The 19,835-nt window shown below is 35.6% G+C and overlaps 1 protein-coding gene across 2 annotated transcripts; it reads left to right on the plus strand.

Annotated features, from left to right (window-relative positions):
• The first annotated feature begins 396 nt into the window (after positions 1-396).
• On the plus strand, positions 397-19,237 carry GJA1 (gap junction protein alpha 1). Of its 2 annotated transcripts, none has more exons than XM_007484502.3 (2): positions 397-651; positions 16,304-19,237. In XM_007484502.3, the coding sequence occupies exon 2, from the start codon at positions 16,320-16,322 to the stop codon at positions 17,466-17,468; it is 1,149 nt and encodes a 382-aa protein (XP_007484564.1). In that variant the 5' UTR covers positions 397-651; positions 16,304-16,319; the 3' UTR covers positions 17,469-19,237. The 2 variants fall into 2 exon arrangements, with proteins under 2 accessions (XP_007484564.1, XP_001369481.1); XM_001369444.3 differs by having other exon boundaries at positions 439-476.
• Positions 19,238-19,835: the final 598 nt, after the last annotated feature.

Here is a 19,835-nt window from a genome sequence, read left to right on the forward strand (position 1 = left end):
GTTTAACTATGTATCTATATATCTCATCTATCTATCATATATCTCTGTCTCCCTCTCTATGTATAGGCATTCCACAGTCACTGCGCTGTCTTCTAGGGAAAGGATGTATTTTTTGTTTTTAATATAGCAGTTGTTGTTTTTTAACTTTCTTGAGTTTCAAAAGGGAGACAGATCAACAACGTTGCTGAGACTCAGTAGTTCAGAGGAATGAATCTAACTTTACCTTTATTTTGCGCTGATTTTTAGTGGCAGGACACTTTTCAAGTTCGTCTGTTTCTTACCAGTCTACTCTACCCTCCCCTCGGTCCCCCGCCCTTCTCCTCCCCCAGTTTGCTGTTGCTCCAGGCTCTTCTTTGGCCACTCCTCTCCTCCAGGCCCTCCCCTTTCTGGTGCTAACCCCTCCTCTAAGTTTAGTCAGTGGCTTGAAACTTTTAAAAAGCTCTCTGTGCTCCAAGTTACAAAAAGGCTTTTACGAGGTATCAGCACTTTTCTTTCATTAGATGGAAGGAGGGAGGAAAGGACAAAACGGCAGCAGACTTTTAAACTTTAAATAGACAGGTCTCAGTGCCTGAACTGGCTTTTCTATTTTATTTCATCCTCCAAAGAGTTCAATCATTTGCTTGGGCTGCATCACTCCTTATAAGCAAAAGAGTAAGTTTTAATGAAAAAAAAAACTTTACCTATCATCTTCTTTCTCTTTAAGAAAAACTTTTCTAAAGTTTGTTAAGAGTTTGAAATTTTCGTATTTAAGAACTGCAAATGTTACAGTGAATGGAATGAATTTCCTTTGTTTTGTTTTTAAAACAAGTCTTTCGAATATCTTGGCTTACTTTGGAGAGTTTAAAAAGTTTTGTCAGTTAAAGCTGCAACAGGTAAAATGTTCTCCAGAACTTTCTACTTGAAATCTGGAAAGTGGTAACTGATTTTTTTTTTGTTCCAGAATATACATATATATGTACATGTATGTATAATAACACAGTGTCTTTGGATAATGTGTAACTGTACTTTGATTAATTTAGGTGTGTTGCAGTTGGAGGGAATTGGGGGGAGGGCGCGCTCTGACAGCATCTTCAAAATTAGAACTTGCCTTGAGTGCTTCCTATCTGTTTTCTTCTTGTTATACTTTCTTTCATATGGAAATCTTGATTGCTTTATAATAGCTTGTGCAGAGCTCTCTTCTTAATTAGGTACGTTAAGATATTGCTAACACTGATCCGGTAACTTGCACGTGGTCTTTCCGTGAAATTATCCCCTTTTCTAAAAACCGGATAGACAAACCCCAGCCGGATAAAGAGAATGTGGAGATTGTTTTAAAAAATAACTTTGGATAAGGTTACTTACTCTGTGTTTCCAACTCCTTAGAGCACTTTCCTATTGAGGGGAAGTTTGGAGAGGAAACCTCCTGTGCTTTCCCACCACGTTGGCAATTTGTGGGAAAGGAGGTCCTTTCAGTGGCTGGTGGGTGTTTGCTGATTATTACAACAGCGGGGCGAACCAGACCCAGCATGTGCCAATCAGTAGTACCCATAAGTTGTCTGCAAAGCTAAGGGAAAGAATAGGAAAAGACTGATCCTTAAACAGCATCTTACAAAGAGCTGCCTTTTTTAAAACCTGCTGCAGATTCCAGGACGCTGGAGGGGTTTCCCATTGTTGCTTGAGTTCTTGCCAATAATCGAAGATTCAGCCAATCTCTTGTCAAAAAGGGTTCAATTATACATATTCACTTATTGACATAACACATGTTCTGTAATTCAGAAATGTAAAAATGTAAGATTGTGCCCAGTAAGGATTTTCCCTCTACTGTCTTTATCTGCAGACTAAAGTAATTAGTTTAACTCCTTAAAGTAGGTCCTGCTATATGCAGTAAATAGCCTGAAAAGCAGAAAGTATTTTCTCAGGCAGCTTCCATGTTTAAAAGAGGAACGTTAAAAAAAAGAGAGCCCTAGAGAGAGAAAGAAAAAGAAAACTCTTGTGAGTAGTGACTTGTGTCTCAAGACTCCTGTGCGTGGTGGGGATCAGATCAGGCGGCAACGTAAGTTCTGCCATCTTAACATCTGGACTGCTTATAATACTACAGAACTCCAAAAGATTTGGATTTTGAAATGTTGACTGAATTGTTTCCCTCACAGTCGTCCATAGTAAAAATGCTTCTGCTGACCAATAGCAACCCCCCCCCCCCCACACACACACACACAAGAGGCAGTAGGTGTTCAGAGGACACAATTTGAAATCCTTAAAGAGAAGGAAACAATAGATTGAATTAAATTTGTCACTCTCTGATCTGATATGCATATGTAGAGTCCTTTCTTGTTTCAAAGCTTCAGGATATAGAGATAGTTGTATAGCTGTAGAAATCAGTCTAGGTAAGGTATTATAATAAAACTTGCCCAAATAATTTTTATCTTAAAGGGACTTTACAATTTTTTAGGACTTCTGTGAACCTCTCGGAGATTGACAGTGTGAGAGACTTTGTTTTAATTTTTAAGTGAAGAAACTGAAGTATTACTTGGAGAAGAAAAGAATGCACACCTCTCAAGTCCAACCTAACTCTATCTGGGGATGCTTAGATCCTACCTCTTTAGCTAAGTTTATTAAATTAAATATTGATTTATTTGCCACCCTGCACTAGGTGAACTTTATAGCTTTATATTGTTTTAATTGTCTCTTTCCCACCATGTACATTTGTTTTATCTATAAGCAAGTATATATACATTTCTTTGTTTCTTTCCCAGTTTGTTGGGGGTGAAGCTGTGGAGTTATGGTAGGAGCCATTTATCTATATTTTAGAAATTTTAGCATCAAACACAGCTTCTAGTTTGGAAATAGATTTTATACATTTTGAACTAAGTCTATGATGAAAGAAAAGATAAGTATTGATTTAGAAAACTTATAGGAGGCAACCTAATTTGTGATTTATTTAATGCTTGAGATTGTTGAGGTAAAATTACTATGTAATGGAGAATCCACATCTCCCAGCCCCATCCTCCCAAACCACCTTTCATTTAACCACTCCCTGAAAAAGACAATAAAGATTACTGGATGAACTGAGTTAGACTATATTAAAGATCATAGACTTAAAGTTAGGAGGAATCTTAGAAGTCTCAGCCAAACTGTTTCATTTTACACGTGAAGAAAGTGGGAGGTTAAGATAAAGTGACATGCTTTAGGTTATAGGAGCATAAGTGGCAGAGTCAGGATTTGAACTAGGACCTTCCACTACTCTTTACGATAGGACATTCTTTTAGAAGCTATGAAGACATTGGTTCATTTGGCCTGAAGGGAGGATTATTTTCTTAAATTAATCAAAGTTTTAAGCTTGCTATGGCTATGTCAGGCACTGGTGCTAAGTGTACAAAAACAAAAATGAAAATTCTTGCTCTCATGAAGCTTACAGACCTTCTTGTGTAAGTGTTTGCACACACACATATAGCAAAGCTCTGATTATTAAACAATGTACCATGCTGCCAAGTGAGGAGCAATTTTACTTACTAAATGTGAACAAAACTGCCTTTTGCTTTCTTGTTTTTTGGTAGATGGGAACACAATGTAATGAAAATACCTTTCTTATATTTTCAATACTATTTAAAAATGTTTCAGGTTTTCTTGAAACCTGTTGAAGCTTATTGACAAAGTAGCCCCCATATCCTCACTTCCTCACCATTTACAGCTGTTTTCCTTCACATGTTGGGCATCATTGAAAAAACCCAGTATTCAAAGGGATTGGAGAATTGTTTCCCCAATCATCCAAGAGAGTTTGTTCTCTCTTGGCTTTTTGAGTTGTTTTGTTGTTTAGATCTGCTTTAAATTCTGGCATAGACATGTAGGAATGTGGAGAAGGACCAGAGCTCTTGGCACATTTCATTCCATTGACTAGTTGTAGACCATTCATTGCTATAACATAAAGGTTCTTTATGATAGTACATTTCCTATTGTGTTAAGGGGTTGGTGGGATGGAGAATAAATATATAATTTGCCTTCCTCCTCCTCCTCCTCCTCTTCCTCCTCCTTTCTTTTTTCTCTATCTTTTATAGTCTTTTTCAAGGTTCTATCTGAGGATGAATGTCTACTTAAATGTATAAACACTCACTCAAATACGCACACATATATACACCACACATGACTTACCAAGTGGAGACAAAAATAGTTTATTCATGTATTTAATCAATATCCTTATCCTTACTGATGAATCAGTAAATCAATCAAATCACCTCATTCTCTCTCTATCTCTCTGTCTGTCTCTGTCTCTGTCTGTCTGTCTGTCTGTCTCTCTCTCTCTTTCTCTCTCTCTCTCCTCTCTGTCTCTATCTTCCTAAATTTGTGATTATTTTCTGAACGAGTTACATAGTTTCATGAATTATTTGCTTTGCCTCTATAAGATAGGTTGCACTTGTATTTTGTCTTAAAGGTAGAGACAATGTTTTTGTCTTTCTTTTTATCCCCAATGCCTGGCACATAGCAAGTCCTTAGTAAAAATGCTTCTTATTAATTTTCACTAAAACTATTGTACTAGTCAAGAAAGATCTTTGTCCATTTATTCTGTTACTTATTTTTAAACTATTTCTGACAAAAATGAAGCCTGTGGAAAAATTTGTCAAAATGTTATAACCATATCACAAAAAGGTTATTCGTTTTTAGTAGATTGTGTTGACAAAATATGAACTACTGAATTGTAAATTTCCTGTGCAATTTAGAATTTTCTTCATTCTTCAAATAGGATCACAGGACTATAAACTTTATAGTTGGACATCATCAAGTCATTTTACATCATTTTACAAATGAGGCAACTGAGAGGTTGAGTGCCTTGCCCCCAATCACACAGCCAATAAGTAGCAAGTTGACATGAACTATTCTTCTTCCTTCATTGTTTCTTTGCATACATCCTTTACAGATATGACGCCAGGTTTGTTGTTGTTCAATCATTTTCAGTTGTGTCTGACCCCACTGGGGTTTTCTTTGTATGGATGCTGGAATGGTTTCTCATTTCCTTTCCTAACTTTTATAGATGAGGAAACTTAGGCAGAGTAAAGTGACTTGGCCAGGGTCATATAGTTGTAAGTGCAAGAGATCATATTTGAATTCATGAAGATCCTGACCCTAACTCTAGCACTTTATCCATTCTCAAACTTAGTTGCTCTACTCATGCCAAGTATTCTATAATAATTCATTTAAAGAAAACATTGACTTATCTTTCCTTCTTTTGTATATCTCTAATCAAGAATTTCCATTTTTGCAACAGTATTGCACAGCCCAAGGTACAAATGGAGAAGCTTAAAAAAAAAACAACAAAAGGTTATTACACAGGAAAAACTGTAATTCAGAGATTCTTAACCATTTCTGTGTCATGAACAACTTGGAAATCATGTGAAACCTTTGGACTTTCCCTTAAAATAATGTGTTTAAATGCATAAAATTTAATTCACTGGGATTACAAATTAAACCTATTATATCATTATCAAAATATTTTTTAAAAAAGGTCCAGGACCCTAGGTTAAGTACCTTTTTAAAAAAAATGCTAATTCTTATTTCTTCCTCCCAAAGGAAATGGCACCAAAGTTAGAAAAGAAATATTTAGAAGATCTATTCTGAAGAAAGAAGAAAATAGATTGTTCCTAATTGGTACATTCATGGGAGTGCTATGGGTGTGTCAAGATGGCAAAACAAGGAGTCAATTTAGTATGGAAAACATCAGTCAAATTAGTGAGAAGCTCAGTATGTTAGAACCAGAAGGAATTTTAAAACTCTCCTAGACATAACTTTTCATTTTACAGATGAGGAAACTAAGGCCTATTACAAAATGAACTAGCATCACATAACTAGTTAGTGACAGAAATGGGTCTTGAATTTAGGTGTTCTGACCTACAATCAGATGCCCCTTTCATTCCATAAGGCTTGTTTTACTTTGTGTACAAAACAATAGATTGAATGTTTCAGGGTTGTTTGTTTGTTTTTTTCTTGGCTTCATTGGGAGGAAAGAGACAATCATTATCCCCTTTCCCCCCAGTTTTACCCTTTTGATCATCAGATTAAATAAGAGAATAACTGTTAATCTACCAGTTTATGTGACAATCACCAAAGGTCCTTTTCCAAAAGGACGTAGGAAAACTATGCTAGGAGCTTGGGGCAGTAGACAGTGAACAACTACTTGTACACAGCCACCCTCTAGATCCTGAATTTGCCCCATCCATTTTCTTGTTCCCATTACTATTTTCATTCTCTAACAGGATAACACCAATGGGCTGTATGTAGGCATAACCTTAATTCTTAGATCTTATCTATTTCCTCCTCTCCTCCCAGAGCCATCTACTGAAGCTTTTGTGGAGGTCAGCAGTCCAGATTAAGGAGCAGTGGGTGGCAGACAGATAACTAACTACAATTTCTATTAGACATTTTTAAGCCAATTCAGATGTTGAGTGAAAACTCCCATCTACCAAATTGAAATGTTCCGAAATGTGAAACACTTCTTTTTTAAAAAATCAAGATTTCTGATTAGCAAGGATATCAGGAAATGAAAGTTCTAATGAGGACATGGATGCCCAGAGAGGGAAAGAGACTTACCCAAATGTCACACAGTAAGTAGAAGAGTTGAAATTTGAAGTTAGGTCCTGATTCCAAATCTAGTGCTTTCTAAATACAAGTTTAAACAAACTTACAAGTTTAAACAACTACCTAGCATTTTAAAGACTATGAAGTTATGTAGTTAAGTAGTATGCTATGTATTCAAAACAAATTTCAAAACTGTGAGCACATATACAATAAAAGATGGAAAATTATGAGATGAATTTGCAAACATGGCATAGGACGTGACAGATTTAGAGCATAATAACTAATTATGTTAATGCTTTAGATCTGGAGTTAATTAAAGAAAATATACTTATAGCATGAATAATAACATCACTTCTTTTATAATTGTCCTTTCAACCTGTAATAACATTACTGTCAAACTTAATAGGAATTCAAGGTATCTGGTGAAACCACTGATCCAAATGTTTAAAGTCATTATAAAGTTTCTTAATAAATTTGAGAAGCTCTTTAGTGAAAAGCTTATTTGCAATTGTTTTCCATTGTCAATTCGAGTATGTATGTATCCATATGTACTTTTGAAGTTCAATTTTTCATTTGTCACTTTGATGTTTCAATTCACAGGATCCTAGATATTGAGACAAAGTGGAACTGAAATATCTAATTTGAACTCCCCTCCTTTTTAGATAAAAAAAAAATAAGACCCAATGACAATAAATTGTCCAAAGGCATACAATGGAATCAGGATTTGAGTCTAGGTTCTCTCATGCCAAACCTAGTAAACTTCAACTCTATTATGCTGCTCCTCCCATATTCAATTTAAGAGGAAGTGATGATCCCAGTTTCAAGAAACTTACCTTCTACAAGGACTGTATAGATTAAAGTATAAAACAAATTGGGAGTGATTGAGAGGAAAGGAGAGATGTGTGTATGTGTGTGTTATGTATGAGAGTGTATGTATAGATACGTACACACATACACACATGTATGTTTATATATGTTAACATATATGAAAACCTGCCGAAAGGATCAGGGAATACTACACAGAGGGAGAGAGCCTAAGATTCTTGAAAATTAATGGACAGTACAATCTCAAATTCAAAAAACCATGGCCAATCAGACTTTGTATTTTAAAATCTCTTCTATTGAAATAAGTCACCAGTATACTTGGGGATCACTGTGTATTACTGTTCAGTCCCTAAATTCAGAGCAATCTTTTTTATACTGATATCTACTGAAAATTAGACACCTAATCTGAAGGAATAGAGTTTATGCAGCAGACCTATAGAGACTGATGAAACCCTATTATTTTCTTGTGTCTCATTGAAAAGGGAAACTTTTTTCTCTATTAATTTTCTAATTTGTTGTTTTTCAGTAATTTTACTTGCAACCCTGTTTATAATTTTCTTGGCAAAGCTACTGGAGTTGTTTGCCCTTTCCTTTTCTGTTTAATTTTTACAGATGAGGAAATTGAGGCAAACCGAGTTCAGTGAGTTGTCCATGTTCACATAGCTAGTACAAATCTTTAGTCAGATTTGAAGAAGTCTTCCTGACTCCAAGTCTGCTACTCTATCCACTATGCCACTTAGGTGCCTCTCATTTTCCAAAACAACTCACTAATAAATATTTGTATGTGTATTTGTAGAGTTATAAAACAGAAAAAAGAATATATTTGATTTATTTGCTAAGTGTTTTTCAAGTGTGTAAGCACGACACACATTCTTTTAAACATTACCTTTTAAAGACAATTTGATCCAGGATCAGAGAATTATGACATTAAAAAGGAGTTTTAGGGGTACGATTTTAGTTCTTTCATAGCAAATATCCTAGTACTATAAGCTTTTTGTGTTTAGGCTCATTTATAAATGGCACAGATGATCCTCCCTTGCTTTTTCCTGATAAACTCATTTTGCAATCTAAGTGTCTAACTTCTGGAAACTTTTCCTCCATCTTACCTCATCTCAAATGTCAATGATTAATTGTTTCAAATAAAAAGTTTAAGAAGTAAGAAATGGAAGAGGAATTAAGAGAAAGAAAAAAGTAATAGATTCATTTTCCTTGAGATTTGACTAAGTCCTATCACTCCCCCTACTTTTATAGCTGATATCCAGAGTTGAAAAGTACTCAAGATGATAGAATTAGAACTAGAAAGGAACTCACAGATTATTTTATCCACTTTTTTTTTATAACTGAGATTCAGAGATAGAAAAAACTTTCCCAAGATCATACTGAGTTTGAATTCAAATATAAGAGGCCATATGTTTTTCACTGCGCTATGTTGTGGGGTCAGATAGTCAATCATTGGCAGATTGGAACCCAGATCTGATAACTCTCAATCAGTTTTCTTGCCATTATAATGAACTTATCCATCTTATGTTTACTTATTATATTGACAGATGTATCAAGTTCCATTTTAGATACAAATGAACCTATGTTAATCTATTTTCATTCTAGGAGGCAGTCTTCTAACTGCCTCCCCAATTCATGATTGCTTTGATTACAAGCTTGGCCTATTTTTAATGAGAAACTATTTGATTGAAATTAGAATTTATTTTGTAATTTGACTGAGTATAGTAACATTACTGACATCAGAAGACTGAGATTCTAGCATTGGCTTTGACTGAGGTTGTTGGCTCAAAAATGCAAGTCTAGAAGCATCATTTGTCTTTTAGGCTGATCTCTGGCAAAGATGTAGGCAAAATAATTTCACGTTCAAGCTTTGTTTTCAAGATGTTTGTATTCTTAAAACTACTTAGAATTCTTGTGATTTTGAGACGGAAGAGAGGGGAAGATATAGAAGGGGAAAGTAGAACACCTCAACGAAAAGAGCTTCAGTTTCAAAATATTGAGAGTATAACTATTTCAATACCTGTTCTCATTTCCTGCAAGCCTTTCCAATTTTGTATCTTTTTCTACTCTTGACAAGGATCCTGAATATGCTCAGTGAAAAAAACCTCTTGGGATTGTAGTTTGTCTATTTTGTGGTTTGCTTCTGTCTTTAAGAGGCCAGACAGAGTACAATTTGGGACTAGGGGCTTTGGGTTTCCATATTTTTCATGAGGTACTATATATGATTGTGAAAGGTGGCCTAACAGAGGCAATCAAAGAATATAGAGTGTTCATTTAACTCCAACAATTGAACATTTGGCTCCTACAAAGGTTTCTTACATCAATTGATTCCAGGATCCATCTAACAAATATAGTCCTGGTTTAGGAGCTAGAAAGTAAAAAAAAATCATGTTCCTATCTCTGCTATTGACTTCCTATATAATTAGAAGTCAATCACCTTCACTGAGTTTCAGTCACCCTATATAAAATAAAGATTCTATCTGTTTCTCTAGGGATGACTTAGTGAGATATGATTTATAAAAGGACTTTAATATATAATATTTTTAGATTTTAAAAGTATTTCCAAAAGTATATAAGTTTTGAAACAAAGGATTAGAATAAGGAAGATGTCATTGGGTAGACAAATGTTTAACATGATTAATCTATATAAACAGAGAAAAGTGGATGATGGCAGAAGGATGCAGTATTTAGGAATTACCTTTTGCTGATCTAGTTACCTTTACTGGTGAGTCACCGGATTGAAGTCCATTGCCTTCAAATTTTCTGATGGTCTCTTAGATAGTTATAATGACAGATTGTGTGTATGTTGTAAGAAAGTAGGTGATCAGCCTGATAAATCAGATATCATTACAAAATTATATTATTCCTCCAAAGAGGTTTCATAATTTGTTAAATTCAAGTATAAATTATATGGAAGGCAAACTATTATTTTGCACATTTTGTTTGATGATATAACCTTAAGAAAGCTGCTAGCCAGAGAATTGTCCAACCGTCTAATTCATTTCCCCTGGCACTTTTGGGACTTTTGCAGAGTGTCAGAATGAAATTGAAAGGAGCATTTAAAATGTGACACTGTGTGGTTCTCCTAACTAGATTAATGTGAACAAATGATTCCATGTGAGCCATGATTATTTAAGAGCCCCTCTAGATTTTTCATCTCATGTAAACTCTGTAGCTATTTGCCATAAGCATTTGAAAACTTATTAAACTTTGAACAATGATATAAAATACTGGCTAGCTAAAATTATTACTCATAAAGTTCCTAATCATGTGCAAAGCCTGTCTTAAACTTTTTTATCATTGAATGATTATGGTGTGATATATGGAAGCATTTGGTAATCATTCAAAGTTTATAATTATACCTCATTGGATGTTTTCCTGAAATTTGGAAGTCAATCATCCAAGACTGCTATTTTTCTGAGCAAAAGCAGATGGCACTGACAAAACATTGCAAATCTTTGGGAATCAAATTAGGGCCAATTTACACATCATCACATAGAAACTCTCTGCTGTCTACTGACATAGGTCCAAAAATCCTGTTCTGTTTGTGAGATTCTAGTCAATTGTACTTCTTAATTCATAATCTAATATTTTCAATAATTGCTTAATTTTTTTTCTTCTACATTGAATCTCCACAACATCTGTCCTTCAAGACTAAGTTCCTCTTCCTAGACTTCCATTCTCCCTTGTCTACTTAATCTTCTATGTGTTTCTTGACCTTCTTTTCAGGGATCAGACTATCCACTCTCCTCTTTGTTCATCTGCAACTTCCAATGCTTTCCTCAACCCATTTCACTGTCCAAACTTCCTCTCCTCTCAGAATTAAACAACCCTTAATATGTTCATGGAAACTAAAACAATTAAAATACCCTCTTATAGATGGGGAGCTTTGACTCATTCTTTCTCATCCTAGGTTTTTTTTTTTTTTGGTGGTAGCCTAGAGGCTTTTAGTACAATTGCCCTTTGAAGAACAGACTGTAAGTGGTAAGTCGAGGATCTATCATAGCTACATACAACAGCTTCCTTGTTCTATCCTGTTCTTGTTCTATTCAGGAAATTCCAAGTCAAGTGCCTATTCTGGATTACATGGCACATGCATCCATAAGGTACTGTTCTTATGTCCATGAAGAGGGTGTTCACTTATGAATAGAAACTTGTTTTATGTGCCTTTCCTCACTTATGATTCTGAATAAATGCCTGAATCACCCAATCCCATATTTAATTTAGCAACATTCCTATATCATATATTTAGAATTAGAAGAGACATTAAATCATCTAGTTGAATCTACTAATTTTATGAATAAGGAAACATAATTTATTTACTTAAGATAATACAAATGTTAAATGGCATATTTGAATTTTTATTGAATCCTGTTCCTTTTACCCAATGGTTTTTTCTCTGTTTTAAGTCTCCTGCAAACTGAAGATAACTTCTGTGAGGATAGGTGACACAGCGAATAGGACCCTGGTTTTGGAATTGCCAAAGCTCATCTTCAGGATTTCAAATCTGATCTCAGACACTTAGCTATGTGACCCTGGTGGGCAAGTCATTTAGCTCTGTTTACCTCAGTTTCTTATCTATAAAATGAGCTCAAAAAATAAATGATAAACCATCATAATACCTTTGTAGAGAAAACCCTACATGAGGTCATGAAGACACAACTGAATAACAACAACAACATTTTTTTAAAAATTGAATTCTCAATAGATAGCAAATACAAGGAACTTAATCTTTGCTGATTTTAAACTTTAATTCTTTTTTTTTTTGAAACCCTTACCTTCCTTCTTGGAATCAATACTTGCCTGGTTCCAAGACAGAAGAGTGGTAAGGGCTAGGCAATGGGAGTCAATAGCTTGCCTAGGGTCACACAGCTGGGAAGTGCCTGAGGCCACATTTGAATCCAGGACTTTCAGTCTCTACCTAATCCCTAAACTTTATTTCTTTAGTAAGATCCTGGAATTGTATTTTAATTTTTAATAATTAGTAGTTTTCCCTTAATCACCTTGCCATTATTTCCCAAATCCTTCAGTTATTCTCTTCTATTATTAATTTGCCTACTATGCTCTGCTCCAGTCTCTGACATATATCACCTAATCCTTCATTCCCTGCATTCACCAAATAGGTATTTATTTTGATCAGAACTGAAACAATTATTTCCCCATTGTCTACCAAATCCTTATCATGTCCACACAGCTCCTAGCAAAGGACTGGGTGTCCAGAAGATACTCCTTTGCATTGACTTCCTTGAAACAATTGTAAGAACAAAAATGAATAATATGGAAACATGCTTTGTGTTATAAGATGTGATAACCCAGATTGAATTGATTGCCAGCTTCAGGAGGAGGGAGGAAAGAAGAGAGAAAGACAATTTGGATCATATAACTTTGGAAAATTTATGTGGAAATTTGTTGTTAAAAGGAAAAAAAGAAACAGTTGTATGAATAATCCTGGGGCAGCTCAGTGGATTGAAGCCAGACCTACAGACACGCGAGGTCTTAGGTCCAAATTTGGCCTCAGACACTTCCTAGCTGTGTGACCCTGGACAAGTCACTTAACACCCATTGCCTAGACCTTACCACTCTTCTGTCTTGGAACTAATAAATAGTATTGATTCAGAGGCAGAAGATAAGGGTTTAAAAAATAGGATAATCCTGTTTCTGTAAGACAACTAGACATATTTTTTTAGTTCCCACCTTCTTTTCCTCCATTTTACTTTTCTCTAGCTGATATCTTCTTGTATGAAAAGGCTGTTGATGTTCTGAGCTTCTGGATTCTGATTCAGAAGATTATAAAATCATATATTTCGAACTGGAAGAAACCTCAGAGTTAATCTGATAAAATATCCATTCATTTTAGAGATGAGAAAACTGAAGTTCAGAAAAGTTAAATACTTTGCCAGGGGTCACATAGCTAAAAGGTATCAGGTCTTTGAGCCTGATCATCTATCCACATTCTGTTTCTATTTACCCTCAGTCCCTCATAATGAGCATCTAGGGAGTGAGGCAGAAACCTCAACTATGTATTCTCTTCTTTTCTAACCCTCAGTCCAGCCTAACATCATGAGCCCTTTTTCCTCTCACTCCAGGCTTGGATGAAGAGTGGTCCTTCCTTTATTCATCCTCCTTCCCAAGCAAGGAACACCCATCCCTCTACAGTCCCCAAAGCTATTTCCTCCTTGGTCTTCAGACTTACATTATCATCTTCATCCTCCTTCTGAAGATTTCTGTAAGAGTGCTATTAGTTCCTTCCATACACCCACCCACTCCTTCCCTCTGGGTCTACTTAAAGCATAATTGTAACATCACCTCTCATTTTGCCTTTGATGGTTTTTGATGCTTCCTCCAGTTGCCCTAGATTGGTATCAGATTCTGGGACCATGAGACCATGAGGTTAGGTCTACCATGGCTCCTTCATTGAGTTCTGCCATTCTCCTTAGGGACTTCCTTCTCAAATTGATGATGTTCTTGATCTGATCTTTTACTCTTCATTGGAATGTCTCTACTCATTCATAGTCTAAAGTGAGAGGACCAACTCCCTCTCATTAGTTCTAGCCAATGGATACATTTTCTTGCCCTCTCTTGTCTCTACCCACTATTCTGCAATCAGTAGCTGAATGGGAATTGTTTTTTCTTTGGGGGAATGGTTCACTAGCATTCAAGGTTAGAAGGAGGGGATGCATTCATCCGACAGGACATATTAACAAAGCATACTCCTCTGTTGTTTCCACCCCTAAAGGCAGGGCTGGCACAACAGATGGTGATATATTTTATATGTGTGCTGTCTAGAAGAATGTTATGAATCGCATCTGTCACAACAAGTGTACTTAAAAATGTTAATTACCCAGAAAGAGAGAAAAAAAAGGCTGAATCTAGTGTTTTTGTGGGAAAATGAATCTAAAGTTAATCCTTTTACTACTACTTCTTCCCACTTAAATGCTCAAATCACATCTTTTTCCATTTAGTAAAACATGGTGTACAAGAAGTATATTCTTTTATAGCGGTTATACACAAATGTGTCAAACTGGAACATTTCATTGGATTTTTCTTCCTTTCTGGTCAAAGAGAAGCCATCTGTGCCACATTATTGACACTACTTAGCCAGTACAAAATGAAATAGCACTAGAATTACTGGGTATATAATTCACAATGTGCTTGGAGTAAGTAAGGCTATAGTGCTATATATTTAATCTGTGCCTATGAATAAAATGTGCTTTGATGATAGTAGCCCTTTGGTATGGGAAAATATATATATATTTTATTTGGAGTCAAGGCATCTAAATGAGAAACTAAGCTCTATCACTTATTTGGATAATCATGATCAAGTACAAGTCTTTACCTCACTTTCTTCACCTATTAAGTGAGAGAGTTTCCTCTCTTTAAGCTCTTTGATCTTAGATATTGAGACTATGGGTCAAAAATATTTGTTCCTATGTTTAGGTATAGGAAAACAAGTCATATAATTGATCAACTTTAACATTTCATATGTATATAATCATTGATCTCCATTGAAAATACCATGCACAAAGCTGAAAAGAGAGGCTGGGAGACCTCTCTGGTCACCACAGACTAGATATAGTTATGGGCCTCACAAGGCCCCCATCCAACCAACACATTTCAACAGCAACTCCATTAGACATTAATATACATTATAGATTATACATTAGAATCAATACTTTGTACTTAACCCCTTATAAATCATAACAAATAAAACTACCCTTATTTATCACATTGATAAAAGATATCACACAAATAGCTTTGCAAGTCACATGGCAAATGGTAGAACTTTAAGTTTAGTCCAAAATTATTGCATTGATCAAAAATAAGCTTTAGACCAAAATTATTGCATTGATCAAAAATAAATTATTATAAACAATATTCTTCTTATTATTCAGTCATTTCAGTTGTGTTCAACTCTTCATGACTCCATTTGGGGTTTTCTTGATAAAAATACTGAAATGATTTTTCATTTCCATTTCCAGTTCATTTTACATATAAAAAAAACTGAGGAAAACATTGTTAAGTGACTTGCTTAGGGTCACACAGCTACTACATACATATCTGAGCTATGATTTGAATTCATGTCATTCTGACTCCAGGCCTGGTGCTTTATCCACTTAGCTGCCATTAAATTGTAATTATTTATGACAGTATAGTTGATGGCATGCTGGATTCATACTTAGGAAGATCTGAGTTCAAGTCCAATTGAAAGACATTTACTAGCTTTGTGATCCTGAGTGAGTCATTTAACCTCTCTCTCTGTCGCAGTTTCCTTATCTATAAAATGGGAATACTTACACCACCTATATCCCAGGGATGTGGGGAGGATAAAATGAGTTACTATTTATAAAGCACTTTGCAAACTTTAAACATTTTATAAGTGCTAAGTATTGCTATTATTAAATATATCAATTTCAGTAAATAAATTATCATAGTTTCTTCATAGAGGCAGAATGATATAATAGTGGATAATCTTGCGGACTCAGGAAGATCTGAGTTTAAGTCCTGCTGTCACCTACTAGTTGTATGTGATTAAGTCACTTAACCTCTCAGTGTCCCTGGTAACAGAGACCATGAATTACAGATAGAGCTTTCATGCTCTACTGACTTTATTAAAACCAGTTTCTTCTTTTGAAAATGTGATTTAAAACCCAGTGGAAGTGCTTATTGGATCAGGGAGGAGAGAGCTAGAGGGAAGGGAAAGAAAATGAAATACTAAACATGGAAAAAATATTTTTAAAATAAAAAAAAATTTTAAATGTTACATAAGCACATTTTGTTCATTTTTAAGAAGAATATGAAGATATGAAATGCATTTTTCTATAGTTTACATGATTTTGGCTTGCATTTTAGTTAAATATATCTATCTATAAAGAATATAATTCGGTTAGAGTAATTTAACAAATAGGATTAAATTTTTTCTTTATTTCTTTTTTAGACAGCATCCAGGTAACATGGGGGATTGGAGTGCCTTAGGCAAACTCCTTGACAAAGTACAGGCTTATTCTACTGCTGGAGGGAAGGTGTGGCTCTCCGTCCTCTTCATTTTCCGAATCTTGCTATTGGGAACCGCGGTGGAATCAGCTTGGGGTGATGAACAGTCTGCCTTTCGATGTAACACTCAGCAGCCAGGTTGTGAAAATGTATGCTATGACAAATCCTTCCCAATCTCTCACGTGCGATTCTGGGTCCTGCAAATCATCTTTGTGTCTGTGCCAACCCTCCTGTACCTGGCACACGTGTTCTATGTGATGCGTAAAGAAGAGAAGCTGAACAAGAAAGAAGAAGAGCTCAAAGTCGCCCAAACGGATGGTGCCAATGTGGATATGCACTTGAAACAAATTGAAATCAAGAAATTCAAATATGGAATTGAAGAACATGGCAAAGTGAAAATGCGTGGAGGGTTACTGCGTACCTACATCATCAGCATCCTTTTTAAGTCTGTGTTCGAGGTGGCCTTCCTCCTGATTCAGTGGTACATCTATGGCTTCAGCTTGAGCGCGGTCTATACTTGCAAGCGGGATCCCTGCCCTCATCAAGTGGACTGCTTCCTCTCCCGTCCCACCGAGAAAACGATCTTCATTATCTTCATGCTGGTTGTGTCCTTGGTGTCTCTTGCCTTAAATATCATTGAGCTCTTCTATGTGTTCTTCAAGGGTGTCAAGGATCGCGTGAAGGGAAAAAGCGACCCTTACCACACTACAGCCGGCCCACTGAGTCCCAGCAAAGATTGCGGTTCTCCTAAATATGCTTATTTCAATGGCTGTTCCTCCCCAACCGCCCCCTTGTCACCCATGTCTCCTCCAGGGTACAAGCTCGTGACCGGAGATCGAAATAATTCTTCTTGCCGTAACTACAACAAGCAAGCCAGTGAGCAAAACTGGGCCAACTATAGTGCTGAGCAGAATAGAATGGGGCAGGCTGGAAGCACCATCTCCAATTCCCACGCTCAGCCTTTTGATTTTCCAGATGATAACCAGAATTCAAAAAAACTAGCCGCCGGCCATGAGCTACAGCCACTTGCCATTGTGGACCAAAGGCCTTCCAGTAGAGCCAGCAGTAGGGCCAGCAGCCGACCTCGACCCGATGACTTGGAGATCTAAAGCTCTATAACAACAGTATTGGATCAGTAGTGAAAAATGGTGCATTGACCTGTGCATCCTAGGTGTTAATTTTGTTCCAGTGGAGGTGGTACTTAATAGCCTCAGGCAGGAGGCTTGATAAACACAAAGACTTTAAAATATTTGGGTTCTTTTTGGGGAAATGGGAGAGAGGTTGAGAGAGGCACACGGTATTTAAAGTAGTTGATTCAGAGAATTTAAATACTAAAAACAAAAAAAAATGGGAAAAGATTAGCCAATGCATAGGTAGGGTGTTTTTGTTTTTCTCCCTAGAAAGTTTTATATATGTGAATATGTTTGTAACGTGTTGATTGCTAAATAATTTTGTTTAACAAAAAAAATTACTTTTGTCAGGATGAAATGCTGCCTGAAAATATTTCTTTTGAACAATTTAAAGACGTAGGATTGTCCTTTACTGTTTCCCTGTTCAGAACATTCCATTGTTAAAATTTGCACTTTGGAGGTAAGCTTCTTAGGTCTGATTTTCTAGATTTCAGTGAATTTGAACTAGATAACTTATATCCTTTGAATCAACAAAAATTTCAGACAAGGCCCACCAAAAAGATCATTTTCCATGTATACTTGCAGATCAATCAGCCAGGAAAAAGTTCTTCCATTTTGGATATATGTTGGATGTTTTTTATATCCATTTAAAAAAATCACTACCATTATATATAAATCCTCATTTCCAAATCACCTTTTTAAATCCTTCTGTTCATACAGGCATTTTTAAAACAATTTGGCTACCACTTACTAATTTAAGAGTTCGAGTCAGGGAGTCAAACCATGTTTCATTTTGGGAAAATCACGTGTGTCTCTGTGTGTGTGTGTACATGTATGTGTGTATTAGAGTGCATTTTGGTATCCTGTATATTGATCGGTACAGGCATATACAGTGTGAAATCACAAGCACAGGCAGAAAAATAATGCACACACAGCATGCTCCAAATTGAACTTTTCTCATGGATTCTGTGGTGTGGGCCAATATGGTGTTTACATTATATAATTCCTGCTGTGCAAGACAAGCACACTTTAGTCTTTTTTTAAATTCTAAAACACATCTTTCCATGTATCCTATTATGGATACTTGTTTTGTTAATTATTTTTTTTAAGTAGCAGTGACACTATTGAGGGCATGAATGGTTTTCTTTTTCTGAAATGTAATCATTGATGCTTGAACAATAGAACCTTTAGTACTGTAAACAAGCTGTAGTCATTAATGTGAGAATCTTAGAAGAAATGCTTAGAGCTGTACTATTACGTGTGCCTACATGAATTTTGCAGTAACTGGTCTTTTTGGTTTTGCCTTACTTCATGCATACACCTGAACAGGATTAGTTGTCATTGTGCTTTCTTTTCTGAGGTTGACAGCTGAATCTGGGGGATTTCAGAAACTTTGACTTTGCACTTACATTTTGCTTGGAATTCAACAGAGGCCAGAAGAAGTTTTGAAAAGTTCACAAGAAACTAATTTATTTGAAATATATGCCAGAGAAATCAGCCATTTTCAACTGCTTCGCTTTTTCTTTCTTAGTTTATCACAGTCAAACAGGGGAAATACTTAGCATAGATTTCATTTTGTTGCACGACATACATAAAATGGTTTTGTACAATTCAACAGACTAATCTGTTTGACATTCCACGTTAAACTACTGTCATGGTCAGCTTCATTGCATGTATGTAGATCTAGTCCATCAGATCCTATTTCTAGGAGTGTTCTTTAGTCAATAAAGTTTTAATTTAGTATAAAACTGACTTCATCCTTTTTTCCCGTGTGATTCATTTTTTTTTAAATTTTAGGGTCCCCATGATTACTATATTGTTGCAAGATCTACATAAAGATCACATTCTGCTTTACATATTCAAGTTCTAGAGCACATGCAACCAAAATGTATTATTTTATTTAGACTAAAATTTAGTAAACTATCTTGGCATATGAAAAGTTTATTGGAATTTAAAGAGATAGAGACCGTACCTGTGATTTCATAGTATAGGGAATTCTGCAGGAAGAATATTCTCTCTGCCAATGCACAATGGCCACTTTCCTTCAATTTATGGTTTTAGAGAATTGGCTTAGAGCACTGGGAGATTTAAAGTATTGTCTTATCACCCATAGCTAATATGTCAAAAACAGCCTTTATTTCAACTCAGATTTTCATGGTTCAGAAGCAACTTCAATCACTATGCCACATTTTTCCTTGAGCTTAAAATATAAAGAAATGGAATTTAAAAAGTTAAAGACCTTTAAAATAGTTTTATTATTAAAAATCATGTATCGTTGCAGAGAGATTAGGGACTTGCTCAAGGTCATAGAGATTATACATTGTCAAGTAGGGATTTGTACCCAGA

Source organism: Monodelphis domestica, chromosome 2 (genome assembly GCF_027887165.1).
Source record: "Monodelphis domestica isolate mMonDom1 chromosome 2, mMonDom1.pri, whole genome shotgun sequence".
NCBI lineage: Eukaryota > Metazoa > Chordata > Mammalia > Didelphimorphia > Didelphidae > Monodelphis > Monodelphis domestica.

What these genes read in the sequence shown, in the direction of transcription:
- GJA1 (XM_007484502.3), top strand. Translation starts at nt 16,320, where the DNA reads ATGGGGGATTGGAGTGCCTTAGGCAAACTCCTTGACAAAGTACAGGCT.